Source organism: Moschus berezovskii, chromosome 15, assembly GCF_049115385.1.
Source record: "Moschus berezovskii isolate FMDL1 chromosome 15, NW_MosBer_1.0, whole genome shotgun sequence".
In the NCBI taxonomy this organism is placed as follows: Eukaryota; Metazoa; Chordata; class Mammalia; order Artiodactyla; family Moschidae; genus Moschus; species Moschus berezovskii.
The window spans coordinates 47,677,239-47,701,860 of NC_142474.1; the positions used below are offsets into that span (position 1 = coordinate 47,677,239).

Below are 24,622 nucleotides of genomic sequence, written 5' to 3' on the forward strand. Positions count from 1 at the left end.
GATATCTGCTGGTAAGGAACACATTAATTGTCTCTTGAATCTTCAAGATTATCTCTTTGTCTTTTGACAGTGTGATTATAATGTGTCTCTTGGAGGGTCTCTTTAAGTTTATCACACCTGCACTTCATCAAACTTCTTGGGTTTGTAGATTCACATATTGCATCATATTTAGGAAGTTTTTGACCATTACTTCTTCAATAATCTCTCTGCCCCTTTCTCTCTCTTCTACTTATGAGACTCTCACAATGCATATGTTGAACTTCTTGATAAGTCCCACAGGTTCCTTGGGCTCTGTCCACTTTTCTTCATTCTTTTGGTTTTGTGTTTCTCAGATTCGATATTTTAGGTTTTTTTTTTCTTTAAATTCACTGTTATTTTTGCTGCCTGCTCAAATCCATGTTTGAGTCCCTCCAGTGAATTTTTCATTTCAGTTATTGCAATTTTCAATTCCAAAACTTTTTTTCTATATTTGTATATTTACATTTTGTTCCTACATCAGTTTCTTGAATTTATCTATATCATTCTTTAGCTCTTTGATAATCTTTAGGACAGTTGTTTTAAAATCTTTCTGGTAAGCTGCCATCTGATCTTCCTCATAGGTATTTTGTTTTTATCTATTTTTTCCTTTGAATGGGCCATAGTTTCCTATTTCCTTACATGCCTTGTAATTTTTTATTTAAAACTGAACATTTAAATCTTACAATGTGGTATCTCTGGAAATCAGAATCATCCCCTTCCCTAGGGTTTGCTTCAAAAATTATCATAGGGCATCTCTGCCTGGGAATAGCATGAGGCATAACCTTAAGATCTCATTTTTTTTTTTTCCTGAGTCTGTTTCTTTCCCTTGGGCATGTGTAATGACTTTATAAATTGCCTGGGGTATGTGGTTGCTTTTAAATGTCCTAATCCTTAAGTGTTAGGCTTCCAAAAGGGAAAAAAGGAGAAAAAGAAGAGTAGAGACTATTTCTTTAAATTCACTGGAACCCACTGCAGTCAATGGATGTGTCTTGCAACAGTGGTGGCCCACTTCTGTGTCTGCAACTTTATGATCAGAAACAGCAATCAGATATCAGAACACAGATCCTCAATATTTGCAAGGTCCTTCTTGGCTACTCTGGTCCCCAGGAATTACTTTTGTTGGCATGGCTGCCTGCCATGGGGCTGGGGCTGGGACCTTTGTAGCCATTAGCCTACTAATAGCTATTATCGACTAAAATTAACCTCAGTTTACAGACCAAGACTTCCCCTGGAAGCTGCAAGCTTTTGAATAGACTCAAGAGTTACAAAATAGATACAACAGACAGATCCTCACAGACAAACGTTGTGAAGGTAGAGAAATGGATTTCTGGAGACTCTTACCCTACTATCTTCCCTGATGTCAGTCCTTCACTCTCTATTTTTATACTATTTCCAGAAATAGTGTCAATAAAATCAGGCTAAGAATAATGCTTGATTACTGTCTGATTCAGCAAAGGAATCACTCACATCATGAATGTCAGTTGATAATTTTCTTTATTTTGATTGAGAAAAAAGTGAAGCAACATGGAAGCATGCCAGATCTTTACTTGTTTGGTAAAGATGTGAAAAATTTCTTTGTTGAACTATACAATAGTTTTTGAATACTGGGAGAATATTTTCCCAATTTTTGTGCTAATCCTAACGCTAAAAGTCACAACACTCTCAATTTTAACAATTAAGTATCTGCATTCTTTGGGCATCAATAACCTCAGATATGCAGATGACACCACCCTTTTGCCAGAAAGCGAAGAACTAAAGAGCCTCTTGATGAAAGTGAAAGAGGAGAGTGAAAAAATTGTCTTAAAACTCAACATTCAGAAAACTAAGATCATGGCATCTGGTCCCATCACTTCATGGCAAATAGATGGGGAAACAATGGAAACAGTGATGGACTTTATTTTCTTGGACTCCAAACTCACCGCAGATGTTGACTGCAGCCATGAAATTAAAAGACTCTTGCTCCTTGGAAGAAAAGCTATGACCAACCTAGACAGCATATTAAAAAGCAGAGACAATACTTTGCCAACAAAGGTCTGTCCAGACAAAGCTATGGTTTTTCCAGTAGTCATGGATGGATGTGAGAGTTGAACTATAAAGAAAGGTGAGTGCTGAAGAATTGATGCTTTTGAACTATGGGGTTGGAGAAGACTCTTGAGAGTCCCTTGTGCTGCAGTCCATCGGGCCACAAAGAGTTGGACATGACCGAGCAATTGCACTGATTGTTTGGGCTTCCCAGGTGGTACTAGTGATAAAGAGTCTGCTTGCCATTGTAGGAGATGCAAGAGATGCAGGTTCGATCACTGGGTTGGGAAGACCCCCTGGAGCAGGAAATGGCTACCCACTCTAGCATTCTTGCCTGGAAAATTCCATGGACACAGAATCTGGAGGGCTACAACCCATGGGGCCGCAAAGTATCAAACACGACTGAGCACATCTGTATTCTTTACATTTCCTTTTTATTTCCTTAACTCTAGACCACATTAGAAAACTATTTTTTGTAAAGAAGCACAAAGTAAATGTAAAAATAAAATAGAGTGAAAATGGCATTGCAGGCCATACTGACTCTATTGTAATGATTCAACTTTGGTATTATAGCCAAGTTGTTGTTTAGTCAAGAAGTCGTGTCTGACTCTTTTGTGACCCCCATGGACTTCAGCCCACCAGATTCCTCAGCCCATCAGATTCCTCTGTCCACGGGATTTCCCAGGCAAGAATACTAGAGTGGGTTGCCATTTCTTTCTCCAGGAGATCTTCCGGACCCAGGGATTGAAGCCACATCTCCTGCATTGGCAAGTGAGTTCTTTACTACCTAGCCACCAGGGAAGCCCCAGGGCACAAGTTAGCAATAGATAATACATAAACATGGCTATGTGCCAATAAAACTTTAAGGATGCTAAATTCTGAATTTTATTTAATTTTCACATCATTAAATACTCTACTCAGTGAAATGCTTGAACCAAACATTCCTGACTACTCCGTTAAGTGTAGTCCCGCCCCAATTCCTCATGCTCTTCTGTACCTGACACAGTCCTTCACATAATCCAGCACAAGCTGGAGTTATTTTGTTCATGTGTATGTTTCCTTGTTTACTATCTTTCTCTCCACATTAGAATGTGAGCGTCATGAGAATAGATTTCATGAGAAATGTTACCTTCATACTGCCAGCACGTATAACAATGCATGTATCTAGTAAGTGCTCATAATTATGTTTTTGAAGGAAGACTGGAATTTCAATAGTAAACCCATACTCGTCTTTCCATTGTTTTCATTCTGGTACACGTTTCTATGAAACAGAGCCAGAGAATATTACAAATGACATAGAGAATTCCCAATCAGTTTTGCTCCTAAAACAGCTGCAAAAGGCAATGCCCTGTGAGTCTGCAGGAGGCCCTACAGCTCCTCACAGAACGAAAGCAGTGTTTTAGCCAGGGCGGCTGCATAAGGCGACGCTCTGTTGGAGGTTGGTTAAAAACATTTGGGAGAAATGTTTTCCTTAGTGTTCACAGCTAATGGAACGTTGTTATTTTAAAGGTGCCGTCCGGGGCCAGTCATGTTCCTCGAACGTGTTCTCCCTGAAACAGCTCAAAATGAGTTTCAGGCTCTCTGGGGACTTTTTTTTTGATAGAGACCAAGTTTGGCAGTTCCTGACTTGGCTGTGTTTGCTCAGGGAGACAGACTTGCCTGTCCAGCTTGGTCACTGTGAGCCAGAGCTTCTGAAGAACTCAGCAGTCCCATGAAGGACTCCTGTGCGTGCAGCTGATGCTTCTGCCGGCCCTTCCAACGTCCTTCAAGTCGCTCTTCTGACTCTAGATGCGTCTCCTGACCTGCAGAACTTTGACTAGGTCACCACAAGGCACACTGTAATAAGAATGGTCACGGTCACAGTATGGAATCAAGTCCGAGCAAAGACAGAGAATCTTCAGTTATTATTTGCTGCTTGTGTCAGACACTGCAGTTTATAAAGGAATGGTGTATTGTCAGTTGGAACCTCAAAATTATCTACATCAACAAGCATTCTTATGATTTGTGTGCAGTGACTGTGCTCCAGAAACATATAGTTTAAGCAGATGTTCCACAAGGGTCTTGCAGGAAGTCCACGAATATCCTCTGAGTCCAAGGGGGAGGAGAGATGACCCAAACAGAGAGGGGGAGCCCCGGCCAGAGTCTTTTTTGGCCACCCAGCCCAGGGCCGGTGTCTGGAAAGACGGCTGGGGTGGGGAGGCGGGTGTCTCTGCAGCGGGGTTGAGGGTCTCTGTCAACGTGCTCTCTCCGGGAGGAGCCAGGCCAGGGCAGGGCGGACCGTCTGGGGGCCCGCGCAACCTCAGCTTTCTCTGGCCGCAGCATCAGGCAGAGGCTGAGCAGGAAGAGCTTGTCCAGGTCCACGGCTGCGGCCCCAGGGAGTCTAAGCCGGAGGAAGAAAAGCTGCACACCTCTGAGTGGGGCAGACTCCGGACCAGGCCTTGGGAATGGGGGTGGGGGTGGCCTCACCGAGGCCCCCAGAGCCTCTGCCTGGAGGGTCAGTCCTCGCCTCATCCCGCCGGGTGAGCGGCCAGCGCAGGAAGCACAGCGCCTGCCGAGAGGAATCCTTTTGGCACAAATACTGGCTCTATATAGAACCCTCATTGTTCAGAAGAGGACAAAGGAAACCAGGAGGCAGGAACCGGGAGGCCGAGCTCCAGGATCCCCAGCTCTGCCTCCGGGGCTGTCTTGGTCCCTGGAGATGTTGATGAGAGGCAGCGGAGGGAGGAGGCAGGCTGAGGCCCCTGGTAGGGGCTCAGGCTCCCACCACACTGGCTCCTCTCCCCTGCCTGAGCCAGCACTCCTCCCCCCCAGCCCCCCAGTACCCCCACAAACGTCAGGCGGCTGAGGCTCGGGCTTCCCCGGGCAGCCCGTCCCATCCTCCACCAGCCTCTCCGCTCTTATCCTCCGCCCGGGGGGCACAGCAGCGTTCCTGTCTGACCTCACACCTCCTCTGTCCCCACCTGCCGATTCTCCCTCTGTAACTTGCCGGTTTGAAATATCCACGATGTTTATGTTTTCCTGATTGAATTCTGACTCACAGAGGCCTTAGGAAGAAATTCTCTAATAAGAAAAACACAGTAGCCCAAAGGGTAGAGAGAACCTACTTTTATTAAAGATTTATTGCCTAAAAAAGTGGCCAAGACTCAAAATTTAAGAAAATGTGGAATCTATGAAATAGGACCGAAATTGGTCATCAAGCTGAGATTTTCTGAAAAAGTGAAATGGGATAAGGAAGAACACTATGAGATGCAAGATGAATGGAAAGATCCGAATTCCCCTCTTGGACTATCAGATTGGTAATGTTGAAGATGGGGCTTCCTAGGTGGTGCTAGCGGTAAAGAACCCATTTGCCAATGCAGGAGAAGTAAGAAATGTGGGTTCGATCCCTGGGTCTGGAAGATCCCCTGAAAGAGGGCATGACAACCCACTCCAGTATTCTTACCTGGAGAATCCCATGGACAGAGGAGCCTGTCCAATCGGGTCACAAAGAGTCAGACACGACTGAAGCAACGTAACACATCCTCACAGCTTAAAATATTTGTCAAAATGAAGAGAAAAGGAAGAAAAATTATTCTGAGAAAATAGTTTTAGAAGCTATTTTTATAGACTTAGCAACAAGTTCTATTAATATATTTTGGTAAATGCAAAGTAGAAATGTATTAAAATCGGAAGGACCTTTGGGGAAATTAAAAAAAAAATGTTGGGTTCTAAAACAATGTTTCACAGTTTGTACCAGGAATTCTAAAAACTAATTGTGAATCTGATTTCACCTGAGAACAGTTAAACAGAAAGTCATGAATCCTGTTCTCAGAAATTTTATTGAGTGGATCTGTGACAGGGCCTGAGAATCTGTGATTTTTTTTTTAAATAAAAAGATCTCAGTCCATTTTGACATAGCTGGTCAGGACCAGGGTGTTAAAGCTACTGGTTTCCAGGAAAAGTTACAGCACTACTCCACCTAGTGGTGGAATACCCTAATTGCAGATTCTGCGGGGCGTGGTTGCTGGCTAGAATAAGACATTGTTTCTTTTTTTTTTTATGTTAATTTCTTTTTTTTTTAATTAATTAATTTATTTTTTAGGTAATTATTTTTTATTGGAGGCAAATTATTTTACAATATTATATTGGTTGGTTTTGCCATACATTGATATGAATTTGCCCCGGGTTTACACAAGTTCCCCCTCCTGAACCCCCCTCCCACCTCCCTCCTCCCTTTATCCTCCCTCTGGGTCATCCCCGCATGCCAGCCCCGAGCATCCTATAACATGCATTGACCCTGAACTAGTGATTCGTTTCACATATGACAACATACGTGTTTCAATGCCATTCTCCCAAATCATCCCTCCCTCTGTTTCTTAAGAGTTTACTCTATTGAGCAAAAGTTAGTAGCTGGCTGGAAATATTTGGGGAAGAAAGCAGATCATTAAGTGAACTGGAAGGAGAAGGTAAAATAAATCCTAACTTCTGTAATAAATTTAGTATCAGCAGGGGACTCCCATTTTGGGGAGATACCCTGAGTCTGTCCCTGCCACAGAGCATCATCCATAGGGTCATGCAACCTCAGGGATTCACTGAATCCTTAAGACACTCGGACCTAAACAGTAGCAATGAGAGTCTTTCCTTGACTTCCTAAGAATCCTCTGATCATGGATGGGGATTACCAAAGGGAAATAAATGCAGAAAACATTGAAAGGGGAGGCAGTATGCTTGCTTTGTGAAGGAGAGCTGTGGCCCAAGGTCACAGCCACGTGGGGGACCCAGAATGTCACATCCAGCTTTGCTTTTTTACTTTATTTCCTAGGAGTCAGTTTGAAAACGCCACATGTAACAACCAGCATTTAGGAGCATCCCCTGGATCTCAGACCCTGTGATATACAGACCAAGAAAAGCCAAACCCTCTTTTACACCTAACTGGGTTCGTGCTCTTGGTTCCAATTTCCTTTCTGAGGCTCAAATTTCTTTCCCAAAGAAGTTGGCCCAGGAATCTCTCCATCCTTCCAGGGAGACTCCACCCACCAACGGGGGTGCAATCCAACCCTTGTGGATTCAATAGTAAAACCTTATTAAAACACAACAATGCTGTCATTTTCATTCTACGAGGTTCCCCCCAGACAGTAAAGTGGAGTTTTCAGAAAGAAGGTCTCACACTTGAGCTGCTGGGGTTTTGTGTATTGTGCGTGTTCTGTTTGCTTTGATCACCAGAGACTTCTCTCTGACTTCACTCAGACCTCTACTCTGAGACAGAAACACCAAGGAAAAAGGAGGGAAGCGGGGGATGGGCAAACAACTAAAGAGAAGTGAGAACGTAAAACAGAAGCATGGGGTCCAGGCAGAGAAGCAGCGAGCCTCTGTATGTCGGCTGTTTGGGCACAACAGTGGTGGAAAAGGGAGTGAAATGTAATCCCAGGTTCTTTAGTGCCGTTTGTTGGGCTTTGATCTGAGCGAATAGCACAGGAAGCAGTCAGCTCCACTCTGGTTTAACGTGATCAGGAACCTTCCCTCTGGGGTGAAATGCTAAAATCCACTGGCTCCTTTCTGAAAGGTCTTAATGAGCCAGCTTGAAGCTGAGGCTGTTTCTCCATTGGTCAATGGCAAAAAGTATGGAAAATTCCAGACAGTGGATAAACAAAACTTTCCAATGTATTTGGCTTTGGGGGTGCATGATATACGACGGTGGAGCTCGCAGTAGCAGATTTCCTTCCTAATGATGTTTTTCTTAGGCTAATAGGCAGCCCCCTTTATGCTCCTGCACATTTGTGGCTCTGGCGGCCATGCTGCCTCAGAAGCTCTGCCACTTCTTACCACCTCCACCTGCTCATGCGAAAGTTCCTCTGATGATTCTTAACTAATTTAAGCAGATATATGCCATAAAACTCCACTTCCTGTGTTCCCTGGAACCTCTTTGTCACAACTGAGTACAAGAACTTTACTATTTAATCAATGCATTTGGCATACTACTTCTCTCCTGCTGTGGTTATGAGACACATTTGACCTTTTTGAGAAATCTGAAAATCAACTTAAAAGAACCAGCATGGGTTCTAAGGGGGAATCGCTGGGCTAGACACTCCCATTATCCGAAAGCAAATTTGCTAAACCTCCGTTCACTCAATGACTCATTTCTTGAATTAATAAGGATTCCCTCACCCTGCCCTCCTTGTTTTGTGCCATGGCTTCTGCACAGGTCTCCCACCTGGCCGACCTCTGTCCTGTCGCTGCTGTGGTGAGACAGTTCCCTGTTTTCCTGCTCTGGCAGAGCTGACCCCTGGCCTGGGCTTCTGCTGCAGCAGTTGCCCCTGCCTCAATCATGGTTTAAAAAGAAGAGAGGTCTTCTTCTTTGAGCACTGTTTAGGGCTTTCTCTGTCTTGGCTGGTCTGTGCCCCACAGCTGCTCTTGAGACCCTGCCCGTCCATGGCCTGGATCTGCCTCTTGCTTCTGGCAGTAAAACCACAGCAAACTGGCCCCCCTGACCTGAAGGATTAAGCCTGGGGCAGAAGACAAATGGTCACCAGCCTACTTGGTGATCTGGAACACGGGCCCCAGCGTGGCCTGGTTCCCAAGTGGCCAGTAGGGCTGAGGTTATGGTTCTTCACAGCCAAAAAAGGCCAAAAACTCAGGAAGTGACTGCTCCGAGTGCCCTCCTGTCTTCCTGCAGAGGGACAGGAGCCACGGTGGTCTCTACCCAGAGGTCTTAGAGCCAGCATGGAACTGGGGAAATGTGTTTTATTAAATCTCAGCTGGTTGGACTTGTCACAGCCACTTTCAAATGGCTGGTGGGGGTGGGGGACTCCTGCAGGGAGTGTCACTCAGCTTCAGAAGTGAGCAGAGGGCCTTTGAGGTGGGCAAGGGTGTGAGAGAGGAGTTAGGTGGGGCCCCTCCAGGAGGGAGAACCAGGAATGGAGAGAGTGGGGAGGGTGATGGTGAGAGAGCTACTCAGACGTGCCCCAAGGGCCTTTCTTTCTGAGTGAGGAGAAGGGGTCCCGGGCAGGACCCTCTCGGTTCCCTCAGAAGGGGTGGAGGAAGTGGAAGTCCTGAAATGACATCCTGACATTTCAGTTTTAGGTAAGTCTTTTTACGAACTGTGGAAAGTGTTTTAAAATGCACAGTTAAGTTGTTGCACAACTATCACAACTATCTATTTCCAAAACTTCATTGCCCCCCAAAGAAGCAGTAAATCCCCATTGCCCCCTCCCTTTGCAGCGCCTCAGTTCAGTTCAGTTCAGTCGCTCAGTCGTGTCAGACTCTTTTCAACCCCATAGACTGCAGGACACCAGGCGTCCCTGTCCATCACCAGCTCCTGGAGCTTGCTGGTTAATCTATAAAATCCACTTTCTGTCTCTATGAATTCACTTATTCTAGGTACCTCAAGGGCAGTCAGACAACATTTGTCCTTTAGTGTTTGGCTTATGTTACTCGTGTCTTCAAAGTTCATCCATATTGTAGCATGTGTCAGAAATTTCACTCCTTTTTGTGGCTAAACGTCAAGGTTGTGCATTGTCACCCTGCTTATTTAACTTATATGCAGAGTACATCATGTGACGTGCTGGGCTGGAGGAAGCACAAGCTGGAATCAAGATCACCAAGAGAAATACCAATAACCTCAGATATGCAGGTGACACCATCCTTATGGCAGAAAGTGAAGAACTAAAGAGCCTCTTGATGAAGGTGAAAGAGGAGAGTAAAAAAGTTGGCTTAAAGCTCAACATTCAGAAAACTAAGATCATGGCATCCAGTCCCATCACTTCATGGCAAATAGATGGGGAAACAATGGAAACAGTGGCTGACTTTATTTTTGGGGGCTCCAAAATGCAGATAGTGATTGCAGCCATGAAATTAAAAGATGCTTACTCCTTGGAAGGAAAGTTATGACCAACCTGGAGAGCATATTAAAAAGCAGAGACATTACTTTTCCAACCAAGGTCCATCTAGTCAAGGCTATGGTTTTTCCTGTGGTCATGTATGGATGTGAGAGTTGGACTGTGAAGAAAGCTGATCGCCGAAGAATTGATACTTTTGAACTGTGGTGCTGGAGAAGACTCTTGAGAGTCCCTTGGACTGCAAGGAGATCCAACCAGTCCATCATAAAGGAGATCAGTCCTGGGTGTTCACTGGAAGTACAGATGTTGAAGCGGAAACTCCAATACTTTGGCCATCTGATGCGAAGAGATGACTCATTTGAAGATCCTGATGCTGGGAAAGATTGAGGGCAGGAGGAGAAGGGGATGACAGAGGATGAGATAGTTGGATGGCATCACCAACTCAATGGACATAGGTTTGGGTAGACTCCGTCAGTTGGTGATGGATAGGGAGGCCTGGCGTGCTGCAGTTCATGGGGTCGCAAAAAGTCGGACACGACTGAGTGACTGAACTGAAAGTTCAAAGTCTTTCTTTTTTTTTTTAACTATTGCATTTTCCACACTTTGGATACCTTTGCAAAAACACAAGGTCCTCGATAAGATGTGTGAAGTCACGTATGTCATCAAAGTCTGCTTTAAGAAAAGACACCAAGGCTGGTGGCGTAGCAGCTGCTTATAGATCAGGCTAAGGAAAAAAGAGTTCTGCCTTAGGAACCCAAAGAGGTCTCCATCAAGACTGACCAAATATGACCTTTTAGAACTGGTCAGATTTGGAAGAGTGACCCGGCAAGGAGTTAATAAACATGGAGGAAAGACAATTCGATATCCATTTTAATCTTTGCCTACACCTTAAAGAAATGTTCCTAATTTGTGGTTATTTACAACACAGTAAATCAAGCAAACGCCATGAGGTGCCAATAAAAATTTTTAAAAATCAGCCTTAAATAGCTAAACTCTCAACAGCAGCTCATAAAGTGAGGCTTGGCAGTTGTTAGGTAGTTATGGTTAAATTGACAGTCCTTTGGGGAGTTAAGATATCCAAAAAAGCAGAGGTAGTTAAGACTATAGTGATAAATGGTTGGGCTTGTTGGTTGAAGAGATTTTACAGCACACATTTAAAGTTTAACCGCCTGTGAGAAAGTGAACAGGAAATAGAGGTTATCACTTCTTCGTGGCCACTCCATTCATTATTGACCTCAGGGGGTCGGTGACACACAAGGCAAGACTCAGGCTGTTTGAAGGAAGAAGTCATTTCTAGGTAACATGATACTATCAGGCAGAAAGGGGGGTTAGTGCTGGAGAGTTCCGCAAATCTAGCAAAGGTACAAAAAAAGAAAGTAAAAACAAAATATCAGAACTAGGATTTTTAAGACTACAATAAAGAAAAATACTAAGACTGTAATTCCCCCTGAGATCTCTGTTAGAAGATGACAGAACAAAGTTATATTTACTTGACTCCTTTTGCCAGGGTTTCCCACAAGTTCCAACAAGAAGAAAAACAGAGGGCAAAGCTTCATCTTTGATGAAACTTGGCTTCGACACAACCAGGGAACATGAAGACTGTGTGATGTGTACAGAGACACGGGGATCATTCTGAGGGGTGATGTAAGAACTAATGCATAGTGCTCTCTACATCTCAAACAGGATGTAGATTGCCTAAAAGTGAGTGAAACAAAATCCTAAAATAGCCAATGAGTAATCTCTTACTTTGGAAGACCAGGGCTTGGGTCTTAAGCGGGTCACTGGAGAAGAGGTAAATCCCATGAAGCATTTAGTTTCATAACTTCAAGACTTACTGTCTCCTATGAAAAAATGGACTAGACTGGAAAAGGAAATGGCAACCCACTCCAGTGTTCTTATTTGGGAAATCCCATGGACAGAGGAGCCTGGTGGGCTACAGTCCATGGGCCCGCAGAGTGGGACACGACTCAGCACAGCACAGCAGCAACTTGCAGAGTATATTCACTGCCCTAAAACTTCACCTGTGCCCTGCCTGTTCATTCTTCCTTGTCTCCCAACCCATGGCAACCTCTGATCTTTTTTCCTATCTCCATAGTTTTGCCTTTTGCAGAATGTCATACAGTAGGAATAATATAGTATATTACCTTTTCAGATTGACTTCTTTCACTTAGTGATATGCATTTAAATTTCCTCCCAGGTCTTTCTTTTCATGGCTTAATAGTTCATTTCTTTTCAGTGCTGAACCATGTTCCATTGTCTGTACCACATGATATTTATCTGTGTGATTAGTCGCTCAGTCGTGTCTGACTCTTTGTGACCCCATGGACTGTAGCCCACCAGGCTCCTCTGTCCATGGGGATTCCCCAGGCAAAAATACTGGAGTGGGTACCGTGCCCTCCTCCAGGGCCCAACCCAGGGATCAAACCCACATCTCCCACATTGCAGGTGGATTCTTTACCATCTGAGCCACCAAGGAAGCCCAAGAATACTGGAGTGGGTAGCCTATCACTTCTCCAGGGGAACTTCCCAACCCTGGAATTGAACTGGGGTCTCCTACATTGCAGGCAGATTCTTTACCAACTGAGCTACAAGGAAGCCAGATATCTATCTATCCAATTACTAAAAAACCTTTTGGTTGCTTCCAAGTTTGGGTGCTGCTGCTGCTGCTAAGTCGCTTTAGTCGTGTCTGACTCTGTGCGACTCCATAGACAGCAGCCCACCAGGCTCCCCCGTTCCTGGGATTCTCCAGGCAAGAACACTGGAGTGGGTTGCCATTTTCTTCTCCAATTCATGAAAGTGAAAAGTGAAAGTGAAGACACTCAGTCGTGTTCGACTTTTAGCGACCCCATGGACCGCAGCCTACCAGTCTCCTCCGTCCATGGGATTATACAGGCAAGAGTACTGGAGTGGGTTGCCATTGCCTTCTCCCCAAGTTTGGGTGATTGTGAATAATACTGCTATAACTATCCATGTGCAGGTTTTTGTGTGGAAAAGATTTCAACCCCTTTGGATAGATACCAAGGAGCACAATAACTGATTCGTATGGTAAGAACATGTTTCTTTTTATAAGGAACCACCAAACTGTCTTCCAGAGTGGCTGCACCATTTTGTATTCCCACCAGCTATGGATGAGAGTTCTGTCACTCCACATACACACCAGCATTTGGTAATGTCACTGTTCTGGTTTGGGCCATTCTGATAGGTGTGTAGTGGTATCTCATTTTGGTTTTAATTGCATATGATGTGAGACATCTTTTCATGTGCTCATTTGCCATCTGTATATCTTCTTTGGTGAGGTGTCTGTTAAGATCTTTAGCCTATTTTTAAATCAGGTTGTTTTATTATTGAACTTAGGAGTTCTCTGTGTTGTTTGAACAAGAGTCTTTTATCACATGTGTTATTTGCAGATATTTTCTCCCAGTCTGTGGCTTGTCTTCTTATTCTCTTGGCATTGTCTTTCATAAGTTTTAAATATTAATGAAGTACAGTTTAGCAGGTTTTTTTTCCCTTATGTATCATGTTTTTGTTGATGTATCTAAAAAGTCATCACCATACCCAAGGTCATCAAGGTTTTCTCTTATGTTATCTTCCAGGAGTTTTATAGTTTTACATTTCACATTTAGATCAGTGATCCATTTAGAATTAATTTTGGTGAATGCATGAAAGTTCTGTCTAGATTCTTTTTCTTTCCTTTGCATGTGGATGTCCAGTTGTTCCAGCACAAATTGTTGAAAAGACTGTTTTTTCTCCACTACATTGCCTTTGCTACTTTGTCAAGTATCAGTTGACTGTATTTGTGTGAGTCTATTTCTGGCTCTCTATTCTGTTGCTCTGCTGAATTTGTCTCCTTTCAGCAACACTACACTACCTTGATGACTGGAGCTGGATAGCAAGTCTTGAGGTCAGGCAGTGTCAATCCTCCCAATAAATTCTTCTTCAATGCTGTGTTGGCTATTCTAAGTCTTGCTTCTATATATAAACTTTAGAATCAATTTGTCAATATCCACAACAGAACTTGGTGGGATTTTCCTGGGGATTGTATTGAATCTATAGATCAAATTGGGAAGAACTGACATCTTGACGATATTGAGTCTTTCCAATCATTAACATGGAACAAATTTTTTTTACTTCTTCTTTGATCTTTGATTTTGTTCATCAGAGTTTTGTGGTTTTCCTCATATAGATTTTATACACAGTTCATTAGATATACACATAAGTATTTAATTTTCAGAAGTGCCTAGGTTATTTTGCGGAGAAGGCAATGGCAAGCCACTCCAGTACTCTTGCCGAGAAAATCCCATGGATGGAGGAGCTTGGTAGGCTGCAGTCCGTGGGGTCGCTAAGGGTCGGACACGACTGAGTGACTTCACTTTCACTTTCACACATTGGAGAAGGAAATGGCAACCCACTCCAGTGTTCTTGCCTGGAGAATCCCAGAGACGGGGGAGCCTAGTGGGCTTCCGTCTATGGGGTCACACAGAGTCGGACACGACTGAAGTGACTTAGCAGCAGCAGCAGCAGCAGCTTATTTTGGGAGAAGGCAATGGTGACCTACTCCAGTACTCTTGCCTGGAAAGTCCCATGGACAGAGGAGCCTGGTAGGCTACAGTCCATGGGGTCCCGAAGAGTCCCTTCACTTTCACTTTTCACTTTCACACATTGGAGAAGGAAATGGCAACCCACTCCAGTGTTCTTGCCTGGAGAATCCCAGGGACGGGGGAGCCTGGTGGGCTGCTGTCTGTGGGGTCGCACAGAGTCGGACACGACTGAAGCGACTTAGCAGCAGCAGCAGCTCATTTTGAGTGCCAAAATAAATTGCCAATAGATGTAAGATTCAATAAAACTAAACCAAAAAACTAATAGCAGAAAAGTTAGATGAATCTTTTTATAATCTGCTGCTGCTAAGTTGCTTCAGTCGTGACTGACTCTGTGCGACCCCATAGACAGCAGCCCACCAGGCTCCCTCGTCCCTGGGATTCTCCAGGCAAGAACACTGGAGTGGGTTGCCATTTCCTTCTCTAGCTCATGAAAGTGAAAAGTGAAAATGAAGACACTCAGTCGTGTCCGACAAGATCTTAGCGACCCCATGGACTGCAGCCCACCAGGCTCCTCCGTCCATGGGATTTTTTATAATCTAGGCACTAACTATGTACCAGGTACTATTGTTCTAAGTGCTCTTGTATATATAACGAATTTAACCCTCGTAATGCTAGGAAGTAGGTATCATTATGATTCATATTTTACAGATGAGGAAGCTGAGGTTAAGTATCTTGTCTAAGATTGTAGAGCTACTAAGCAGAAGAGATAGAACTTGAACTTCAACAGTCTGGCTCTAGAGCCGAATTGCATCTGTGATGACCAAATGCATGTAGTTCCCGCTTACACACTGTAGGTATATGCACATGTGATGTTTAAGGTTCTACATTTTTAAAATATTATAAAGTGAAATCGAAGTCACTTGGTTGTGTCCGACCCTTTGTAACCCCATGGACTGTAGCCTACCAGGCTCCTCCATCCACGGGATTTTCCAGACTGGAGTGGGTTGCCATTTCCTTCTCCAAGGGATCTTCCCGACCCAGGGATTGAACCCGGGTCTCCCGCTTTGTAGGCAGACACTTTACCATTTGAGCCACTAGGGAAGAACTTTCAATATTATAAGGGAAATAAAAATATATTAAAAACTGGGGAAATATTTGCAACCTATATTATAGACAACGTTGTTGTTGTTCAGTTGCCCAATCATGTCTAACTCTTTGAGACCCCACGGAGAGCAGCACCTCAGGCCTCCCTGTCTATCCCATCTCCCAGAGTTTGCCCAAGTTCATGTTCCTTGCATTGATGATGCTGTCCAGCCATCTCTTCCTATTACAGTAATGAAGTTATAAATACACAAAGAGCTCACTAAGAAACAGACGAAAGAAAGAGAAAGAAAGAAAGGGAAAACAGACAGACAGGTAGGCAATTCACTGAATAGAAACACTAATGGCCAATAAGCTTATGCATAATGTTTCTCATCGTTAAAACAATGAAATAATTTTTACTTATGACATTTTCAAGTATTGAAAAGCATAGTAATAGTCAATGTTTTGACCAAGAGGAGGAAAACGGACACTCATGCCCTATTGTTAGAAGTGTAAAATGGTAAAACTTTAAAATGGTAATTTGGCAACGAACATCAAAAATTTAATGTACCTATTGTTTGACATTAATTCCACATCTAGTTATCTATTCGACTGATGTATAAGTGGCTGAGGGCTTCCAGGTGGCTCAGTGTTAAAGAATCCACTTACCAATGCAGGAGACACAGGACATGTAGGTTCAATCCTTAGGTCAGGAAGATCCACTGGAGGAGGAAATGGCAACCTACTCCAGTATTCTTGCCCGGAAAATCCCATGGACAGAGGAGCCTGGTGGGCTACAGTCTACAGGGTCTCAAAGAGTCAGACATGACCGAGCAACTTGGCATGCTTAAGTGGCTGAAGACATATATACACAAATACAGAGCTACTCAAATACAGTCTGCATAATGATGGTAATCTATAGATGGCTTATTATTTGTCTGCCAGGAGATCAAAGGCCAGAATGTAGATCAATCTCACTTTTAAGAGCACTGTGAGTTCAGGTGACAATTTTTTTTCATAGAAAGACTTTCTTAAGAAAACAGTATATTGATTTGTATTTTGGTGAAAGCTCCTTATCTCACTGTGAAACAGCACTTTGAATAGCACTAGTTTATAATAACTAAAAACTGGAAATAACTCAAAAGTCCTTAGGGGTATTTGTTGGATAAACTTAATAACCCCAAACCCAAATTCTATGTATTCATTTAAAATAAGGAAATCTACACATAGTATATACATATATACACTGCATATATATGGGCTTCCCCGGGGATCAGCAAGTGAAGAATCCACCTGCAGTTTAAGAGTCGCAGGAGATGCAGGTTCAATCCTTGGGTCAAGAAGATCCCCTTGGTAGTTATGAAGAACTCACCTGCCAATGAAGGAGGCATGAGACCTGGGTTCAGTCCCTGGGTTGGGAAGATCCCATGGAGGAGGGCATGGCAACCCACTCCAGTATTCTTGCCTGGAGAATCCCATGGACAGAGGAGCCTGGCAGGCTACAGTCCATGGGGTCACAAAGAGTCGGACACAACTGAAGCAACTGAGCATGTGCCCATGCACTGTATATGCATGGCGTGGATGGAGTGGAAAAAATTTTGCAAAGCAGCATGAATATATTAATAGTAAGTACAAGATGAAGAAGTGCAAGTACAAAAAGTACAAGATGAAAAAGTACATGCACATAGAGTCTCTGGAAGTATACACAAGACTGTTTTGAACCATGGTTATCTTTGGGACCAAGGATAGGGTGTGGGGCTTTTATGCTTATGTCCCTCTGTAATAGCTTAAATGTTTCTACAACTAGCATAAGTTACATCTATGATGTTTTAAAATATGAATTAAAATTTTTGTTTAAAAGTCATGAATCAGGCTCACTGCAGAGTGAATTTTCAGAAACTGGAAATTTGAGCTGAAATTTGTTTCAGAATACTTATTGAGATAATCTTGGAATGGGATGAATTTCCATGCAGGCATTTGTGTGAAGATGTAAGAACACATCAGCTTGTCTTTCCAAACTCAGAAATCCATTTTTCTCACCTCGTTATGGCCAATGCACACACCTCCCAAAGCAAATTTTCAGTCCACCTCTAGGATGGGTCTCAAAATTAGGAATTGGTGAAGTCAGGACTCTGCCCCTACAGTGTGACAATCAGTGACCTAAATCGGATCGTGACTGTCACAAAGAAGTACAGGACCAAAAGATACTTTGTGCTCAAAAGGCCCAAAGATGGTGGATCATAACAAGTCTTTTCAAAATCTAGGGTTCCTATATGCTTCATGGAAACCACAATTTATTCTGCCAAAAATTATGGGATATTAGGCCTTTCAGAGTCATCTGGAACACATTAATAATCATTAACGTTTGTACAGTACCATGCAGTTTGCAAAGCACTTTTTTATCCACTGTCTTACTCAATCCTCATAACAGACCTTTGGGGTAGGTAGATTTCATAGATCAGATTTTATAGATGTAAACACTGGGTACAGAAGGCTTATGTTTATTCCCAAAAGACACCGAGGAGTGAAAATGCGAAGCCAAGCTGTGGCAGCCTAGATTCTTACCACCACCCACACTGCCTTCCAAGGCATCTGACCTAAGTGATGCAGACAAGAGCGTCTGGGCAGCTTGCTTTTATTCTCTGTGTTTATTTGCCTGATGTTATGCCTTTGAGCTGGATGAGTTTTAAAGCAGACTGTGGCTGTTGCCACTGTTTGTTAAACATCGCTACTTGGAGTGAGCAGAGAGTACAGACAGCAGTTTGAGTTCTTGGTCGTCTTGAACAGGATCAAGCAGGACAAACAGAGGGGACAGCAATTCTTATTGATGGAATGAAGGAAGCCATAGCACACGCTGCATTTTCTATGGGCACATCTGTTCTTCCTACCTTGGTTCTACTTTAAGCTTTTCTCCAGGAAGTTCAAAGTGATGATAATAAAATGATCTTTCTTGAAGGCCTAATTTTAATACCTACTTTAACTATTTCATGCAATCTTCCATGTCAGAGAGCTTTCTTTCCCCAAGGTTCTTTATTAAACTATCCACCTCTTGTATTCCATTTATATTTCTACTTCTTTGCACATAAGCTCATAGAGAGGAATTAAAATTATGTGATAATACCTTCCATTTATTGAGAACCTATTAACTGCCAAACAACGTGGTAGGGGGCTTCCCAAGTGGTGGCAGTTGTGAAGAACTCACCTGCTAATGAAGGAGGCATGAGACCTGGGTTCAGTCCCTGGGTTGGGAAGATCCCGTGGAGGAGGGCATGGCAACCCACTCCAGTATTCTTGCCTAAAGAATCCCATGGACAGAGGAGCCTGGAGGGCTGCAGACCCATCAGGTCGCTAAGAGTCAGACACGACTGAAGCAACTCAGCACACAGGCACCCACTGTGGCAGGCACTTTGTATATCATATATTATCTGCAGCAACTCTACAGGTTATAACTCATTGCTCTCACTTGCAGATGAAGAAATTGAAGCAGAGAGAGACTGGGTCTGGACCTGTCAGTAGTGAGTGGCAGAGCTGGGATGCAGGCACAGATCCATGTAGCCTCAAAGCCAAGGTTCTCTCTAACTCATAGCTCGCAGTAATAATGCGTATTATATTAGCTACTGGAGGAAGGTATTTAATGAAAATGTTCATTTTAAAGTTCTGTATTTTAACAGTGAGCATCATACATTCTTTTCCTCAGCTCTTAAAAGGTGGGTTGGTAGTGATCTCAGGTGATGAAATTCAACGCTGATCCAAATGTGAAGCTCCCACATCACATCCCTGACCAACCTTAGGAGAATTATGGCACATAATGGACCCTTCTGTTCTGCTTCTCTCTCCACCTGGTCAGCTCTCAAAGGAAAACAACATACTTATGATCATTGTGAGGTCTAGAAATTAACTTTTATTTTAAATCTGTCAAGAACTCCTGGCAGTTATTAATTATTTTATTAAAATGATTACATATGGCAAAACAAAGAATAGAGGTAATTCTATTTCTCTACAACATAAATTATGAGTTAGGGTCTCAGCTGCTGACTCAGCATTGTTGAAGTTTTTTTTTTTTTTTTTTAAAGGATTGGCGGGGTGGACTTTAATTTCCAGAAATATTAAAGCAGCAAAAGAAAAAAAAAAGTAAAAAGTAATTGCAACTGGAGATCCTGCCTAGGATGTGCTAATTATATAATTGTCTTGATGTATTTATAGACCAGACTCCAAGCTTTGGTGTTTAAAAACAAAAAATCACGTGAAGAGCTGTCCTTATTGACTTGTCATCATAGTTTATAACATAGAACAAATTTGCTGATTTTTTTGGAAAAGGTGGTAAAAATCAATTATGATTAATTTAAATAAAAAAGCAGCCAGCATTCATTTATCTAACTGAAATATGTAAAAACAAAAACAATTTTATTAAAATATTTAATACCAGAATAACTTATAATAGTATGAAAAAGAGTGAAGTACTTGCCCTTAGTTTTTACTGACATGATCACATTTTGGCAAAATTGTTTTATAAAGATTCCAAAGTTTTTATAATGGATCTATAACTATTGAAGGATCTTATAAACCGAAAGAACTCATACTTCATCTGATCATACAGTCATAACTTACATATTTTGCTTTGCAATTACTCTTACTGCAAACAGCAACTTAGAAAACAAAGTAAAAATATATATATATACAAAATATTTTTATATCAAATTATTTTCATTACACTAAATAAACCCAACCCCCAAATGTTATGTTACATGAAAAAGTGTCCTACAATTTATATCAAGACTGATACTGTCCATATATCAACTAGAGCAGCCTTTGGTTTTAAATGCATTTTGCAAAATAAAGAAAAATATCTCCATGCGGCTGCACTGCTGGCTGTCATTCACACTCACAAAAACGCTTTCCAGTTTTTTTAAAAAAAATTATAAAATAGGTTACATACCCAGAAAAAACATCCCACCATAAAAGAGTCAAAGCCCTTTTACTTCTCTGAGCACAAATACTCTGTTATATTTGGCGTCTCTTCTGTTTATTCAAACTTCAAGCCTCCCCAAGCTGATGAGAATACTAACGTTTGACTGAAAAAGATCTTCTTTCTTGATATTGATTATTCTCACTCAATGAGAGCCTAATTTAGAAACAAAATGTACTTATTTTAATGCATGATTTCATCCTAATGTCCTACTTGGCAAAATTCAGAGACTGTTCAATGTTTGTTTTCCATATGTTTTAAATTTAAAAATCAATGTTGTGTTTATATGTATACCCACAGAGATCCATTTCCTTTATTGCCTTCTTCTCAATGCAGTGTAAGTTGCCCATCAGCAATTGTGATTTGAAATGAACCAAATAAAAGGTTTTTCCATATGAAAAAGAGCTATTCCATATGAAAAACAGTTTCCATCACAAAAAACACTGAACTCGAATGCAAATGGGATTATGTTTTAAAACTAAATTATAAATTGACTTTTACATGGGAAAATTTCAAGTTACTTAGATAATGAAGTTTTTGAAGACTTTGGCAAAACTTGAGAAAAAAATCCAAATCAATTCTAAAGAGCATCATGGTGTTTTCCAGCAGTGCTTAAAGACTTATTTTTCTGATCACATTCATTGCCATTTTCCTTGAATGTATACACTGTGTGATTCCCAAGCCTTTCCTTTTGGAAGTTTGTAACCTACCAGATATATCCAGGCAGGATACATGCATAAAATTCTCACGGTCACTCTGCAAAGCACATTGAACAATTTTAAATATTGCAGGTTTTTTTTTTTTTTAAAGGAACATTTCATTTGGGCTGAAGAGATTTCCAAGCTTTAACATGTGAACTAGTGAACACATTTCAAGGTGTTCAGCAGTTTTGGTTTCAGTCCTGGCACCGGTGGCAGGTCCATCCAAGAATAAAGCTCACAGTTTAGTAAGCATTGTGGTGCTATCATTTTGAGGCACTGCTGCTCTGCTGTGCCCACGTTGTAACTTATTTTCAAGAAGCAAGGCACTTACTGTAACGGCGACACAGACATTTTACGCATACTTGGAGTAACATAAAATAAGTTAATATTTTCGATTAAAGTGGAGTTTTATAATTTATATGTCTTTTATAGAAGCAACTAAATGATACACTTAGGATGATTAAAAATAAGAAGAGGTTTGAGAGGGAGTCATTGTCACTCCTGCTCCAGCACTTAGGATGAGGATTTACGAAAAAACACTGACGCGAAGCAGAGCCATCCATCTGAAAAGTGACAAACCCTTAAAACTGCGGAACCAGGGGCACTTTGACTGTCTTCACTTCCGCAATGTGGGACGACTTCTGGATGATGCAGCTGGTGGTCCCCTGCGGCTTGTCCTTTCCCTGCGCAAGATTGGTTAAGGCCATGGCTGCGTTGATCTCCTTCCAATACGTGTCATCCTTGCTCGGTCCCTTTCTAGGAGCTGCACTGGATTTAAGCAGAACAGAAAGAAAATGATCAAACTCACAGCGGCGTACGTAGAAAAGATCATCACTGAAAAGCACGGACAGCAAATAAAAACATACCACTCACCTGTCACCCTTATTAGATCCATTTTCCAGAGTGTCTGTAAAGAAAAGCAAAGATTGGATTACTTTTCTTTTTTTGCTTTCTTAAAAAAAAAAAACAAAACACAGTATTTACTTATTTTGGGCTGTGTTGGATCTTTGTTGCCGCTTGGGCTTTTTCTCTAGTTGGGGTGAATGTGGGCTACTCTCTAGTTGCGGGCTTCTGATAGGGGTGGCTTCTTTGGTTGCAGAGCACAGGCTCTAGCACACTCAGCCATCAGTAGCTGCAGTGCATAGGCTCAGGAGTTGCAGCTCCCGGACTCTAGAGTGCAGGCTCAATAGTTGTGGCATATAGGCTTAGCTGCTCCACAGCATGTGAGATCTCCCCGGATCAGGCATCAAACTCCCTTCTCCTGCACTGGCAGGAGGATTTTTTTACCACTGAGTCACCAGGAGAGCCCGAACTATAAAATAGGAGCTCCTGGATGATCTTTGGGGTGCCTGTAGCTCAACAGTCTATGGTTTCCTGGAAATCAAACCTCATCTCAGGAAAAAGACTGGCAAATAGTCCCGTCTGGCACGTCAGCAGATGAACAAATGACCCAGTGCTGACAGCAACCTGGAATCTCTGGTGCATTAGAACAAGCAGCTCTGGTGTGTAAGGTCCACATGCGTCCTGCACCCTCCACTGCAGGGAATGAATGTCAGGGTGTGGCCTCTGCTCATGCATTTTCACCTTCGGTTTAGACTGGCTCCTTCACTCAGAACATGCATGTCTATCAAAACCACTTTATTACAAAGGAGGATGAAATGGTTTCTGGTCTGGATTAAGCCTCCTAGGGAACTCCTTTGGCCAAAAGAATGAGATATTGGGAACACAAAAACAGAAATGCTGGAGGGAAAGATTCCAGAGGGTAAAGAAGTGGGGAAGAACAAAGAATGGGGTTGGGACTCCCCATCAGCCTTAGAGACCCCAAAATACAGTAGTTCAGTCACTGCCACAACCACCACTACACCAAGAAGCTGCAGGAGACGCTGTGCCACACACGAGAAGCACAAGAAACGTGGCATTTGCTCACAGCTGTCTCTGAGCACCCTGGTTTCTGGAAATATTTTTCCTACTCCCAATTCTCTCCTTTTCTTCTTCTCTCCTAACTCAGTATTTCTGAAGGCCATTTTTTTTCTCTGCAATGCTCAAGGCTAGTTGGGCTATGCACCCTAATGTCCAGCCCTGGGCTCCCAGAGAGTTGTGGAACCAGGAGAGACCTGGGAGGAAAAGCATGAACATGATCATAATATAGTCCAGCCATGGCAGCACTTCCAGGGCTGAGAGGGAAGAGAAAATAGCGATGTGGCCACGTTGACATAGTAGCTAAACTTCGATGCCTTCAGAAAAGAGTCAATGAAATGTGTTCACACGTCCTGAGTCAGGCTGTGCAGTGAAGACCTGAGACAATAATGATCACCGTGAGCTCTTTGCACAACCTTTTACTCAAGGCCCACCTCACCCCCGCATCAAAAAAATAAAAAAGGAAGACATCAAGCGAAACAAAAGCACTTAGTGAATAAATGACAAGGTTGTTAAAATAAATGAAACTAATAAATACGTGTGCTGCTGTGCTGTGCTTAATCCCTAAGTCCTGTCTGCCTCTTTGTGACCCCATGGGCTATAGCCCGCTAAGCTCCTCTGTCCATGGGATCCTCCAGGCAAGAATACTGGAGTGGGTTGCCATGCCCTCCTCCAGGGGCTCTTCCCAACCCAGGGATATTACCCAAATGGATTCTTTACTGTCTGAGCCACCAGGGAAGCCCGAGACTACATGTGTCTGGCCCCAAATGGAACAATAAATGTTAGTCCCTTTGGTTTTCTTTTGTCTTAAGGCATCTTTGGAAAAATAAGTGGATCTGTGAGCAGTTGATCACCTTCTGGACCTTCTGGCCCCTGCAAGGTCGGCTTGGACGGTTAGCTCCACCTCTGCTGCTTGATAATTTTGGAATTAGAATATTACTCATGTAAACAGAAGAAAAACAATGACAACTTTGAATTCACAGAACTGTGATAATCCTAGCTTACTGACTGTGTCCTATGTTCCTTGTATGATTCTAGGCACTTTGTGTCTAACTTATTTGGCGTTAGTAACTTTGGCCACCTGATGCGAAGAGCTGACTCACTGCAAAAGGAGAAGGGGCAACAGAGGATGAGATGGTTGGATGGCATCACCAACTCAATGGACATGAGTTTGAGCAAGCTCCGGGAGATGGTGGAGGACAGGGAAGCCTGGCATGCTGCAGTCCATGGGGTCGCAAAGAGTTGGACGTGACAGCGACTGAACAACAACAAAACAACTCTGCGTGTGGACAGCAAGTCTCTGCTGTCTGTTAAGTTTTTGTTTGGCACTATTATCTGCAAATTTTTGCTCAATGACGAAAGAGACAAGGCATGACCAGAACAGAGAATAAGTCAATGCCTTTGTTTAGGACAAGAAAAGCTAACAACATTGGACATTTTACAGAGAGAGAGAGAATAAAAAAGGGAGTTAGCCTTTGCTCACTTTTGTCCACAAATTGCAAACATTCTGTTGCCAAAGAGAAACAATAGGTTTTGGAGATATTTATTCAATGGAAAGTCTTG

The 24,622-nt window shown here is 42.7% G+C and overlaps 1 protein-coding gene across 1 annotated transcript in view; it reads right to left on the reverse strand.

Moving 5' to 3' along the window:
• Window positions 1–19,441: 19,441 nt before the first annotated feature.
• MKX (mohawk homeobox) overlaps window positions 19,442–24,622 on the reverse strand; it is a 68,570-nt gene continuing 63,389 nt past the window's right edge. Inside the window, exons 5-6 of the mRNA XM_055430227.2 lie at window positions 22,016–22,049; window positions 19,442–21,910 (exon numbers count right to left, since the gene is read on the reverse strand). Coding sequence (XP_055286202.1) covers window positions 21,724–21,910; window positions 22,016–22,049 — 221 coding nt within the window. The 3' untranslated portion in view covers window positions 19,442–21,723. The remainder of the gene's footprint in view (window positions 21,911–22,015; window positions 22,050–24,622) is intronic.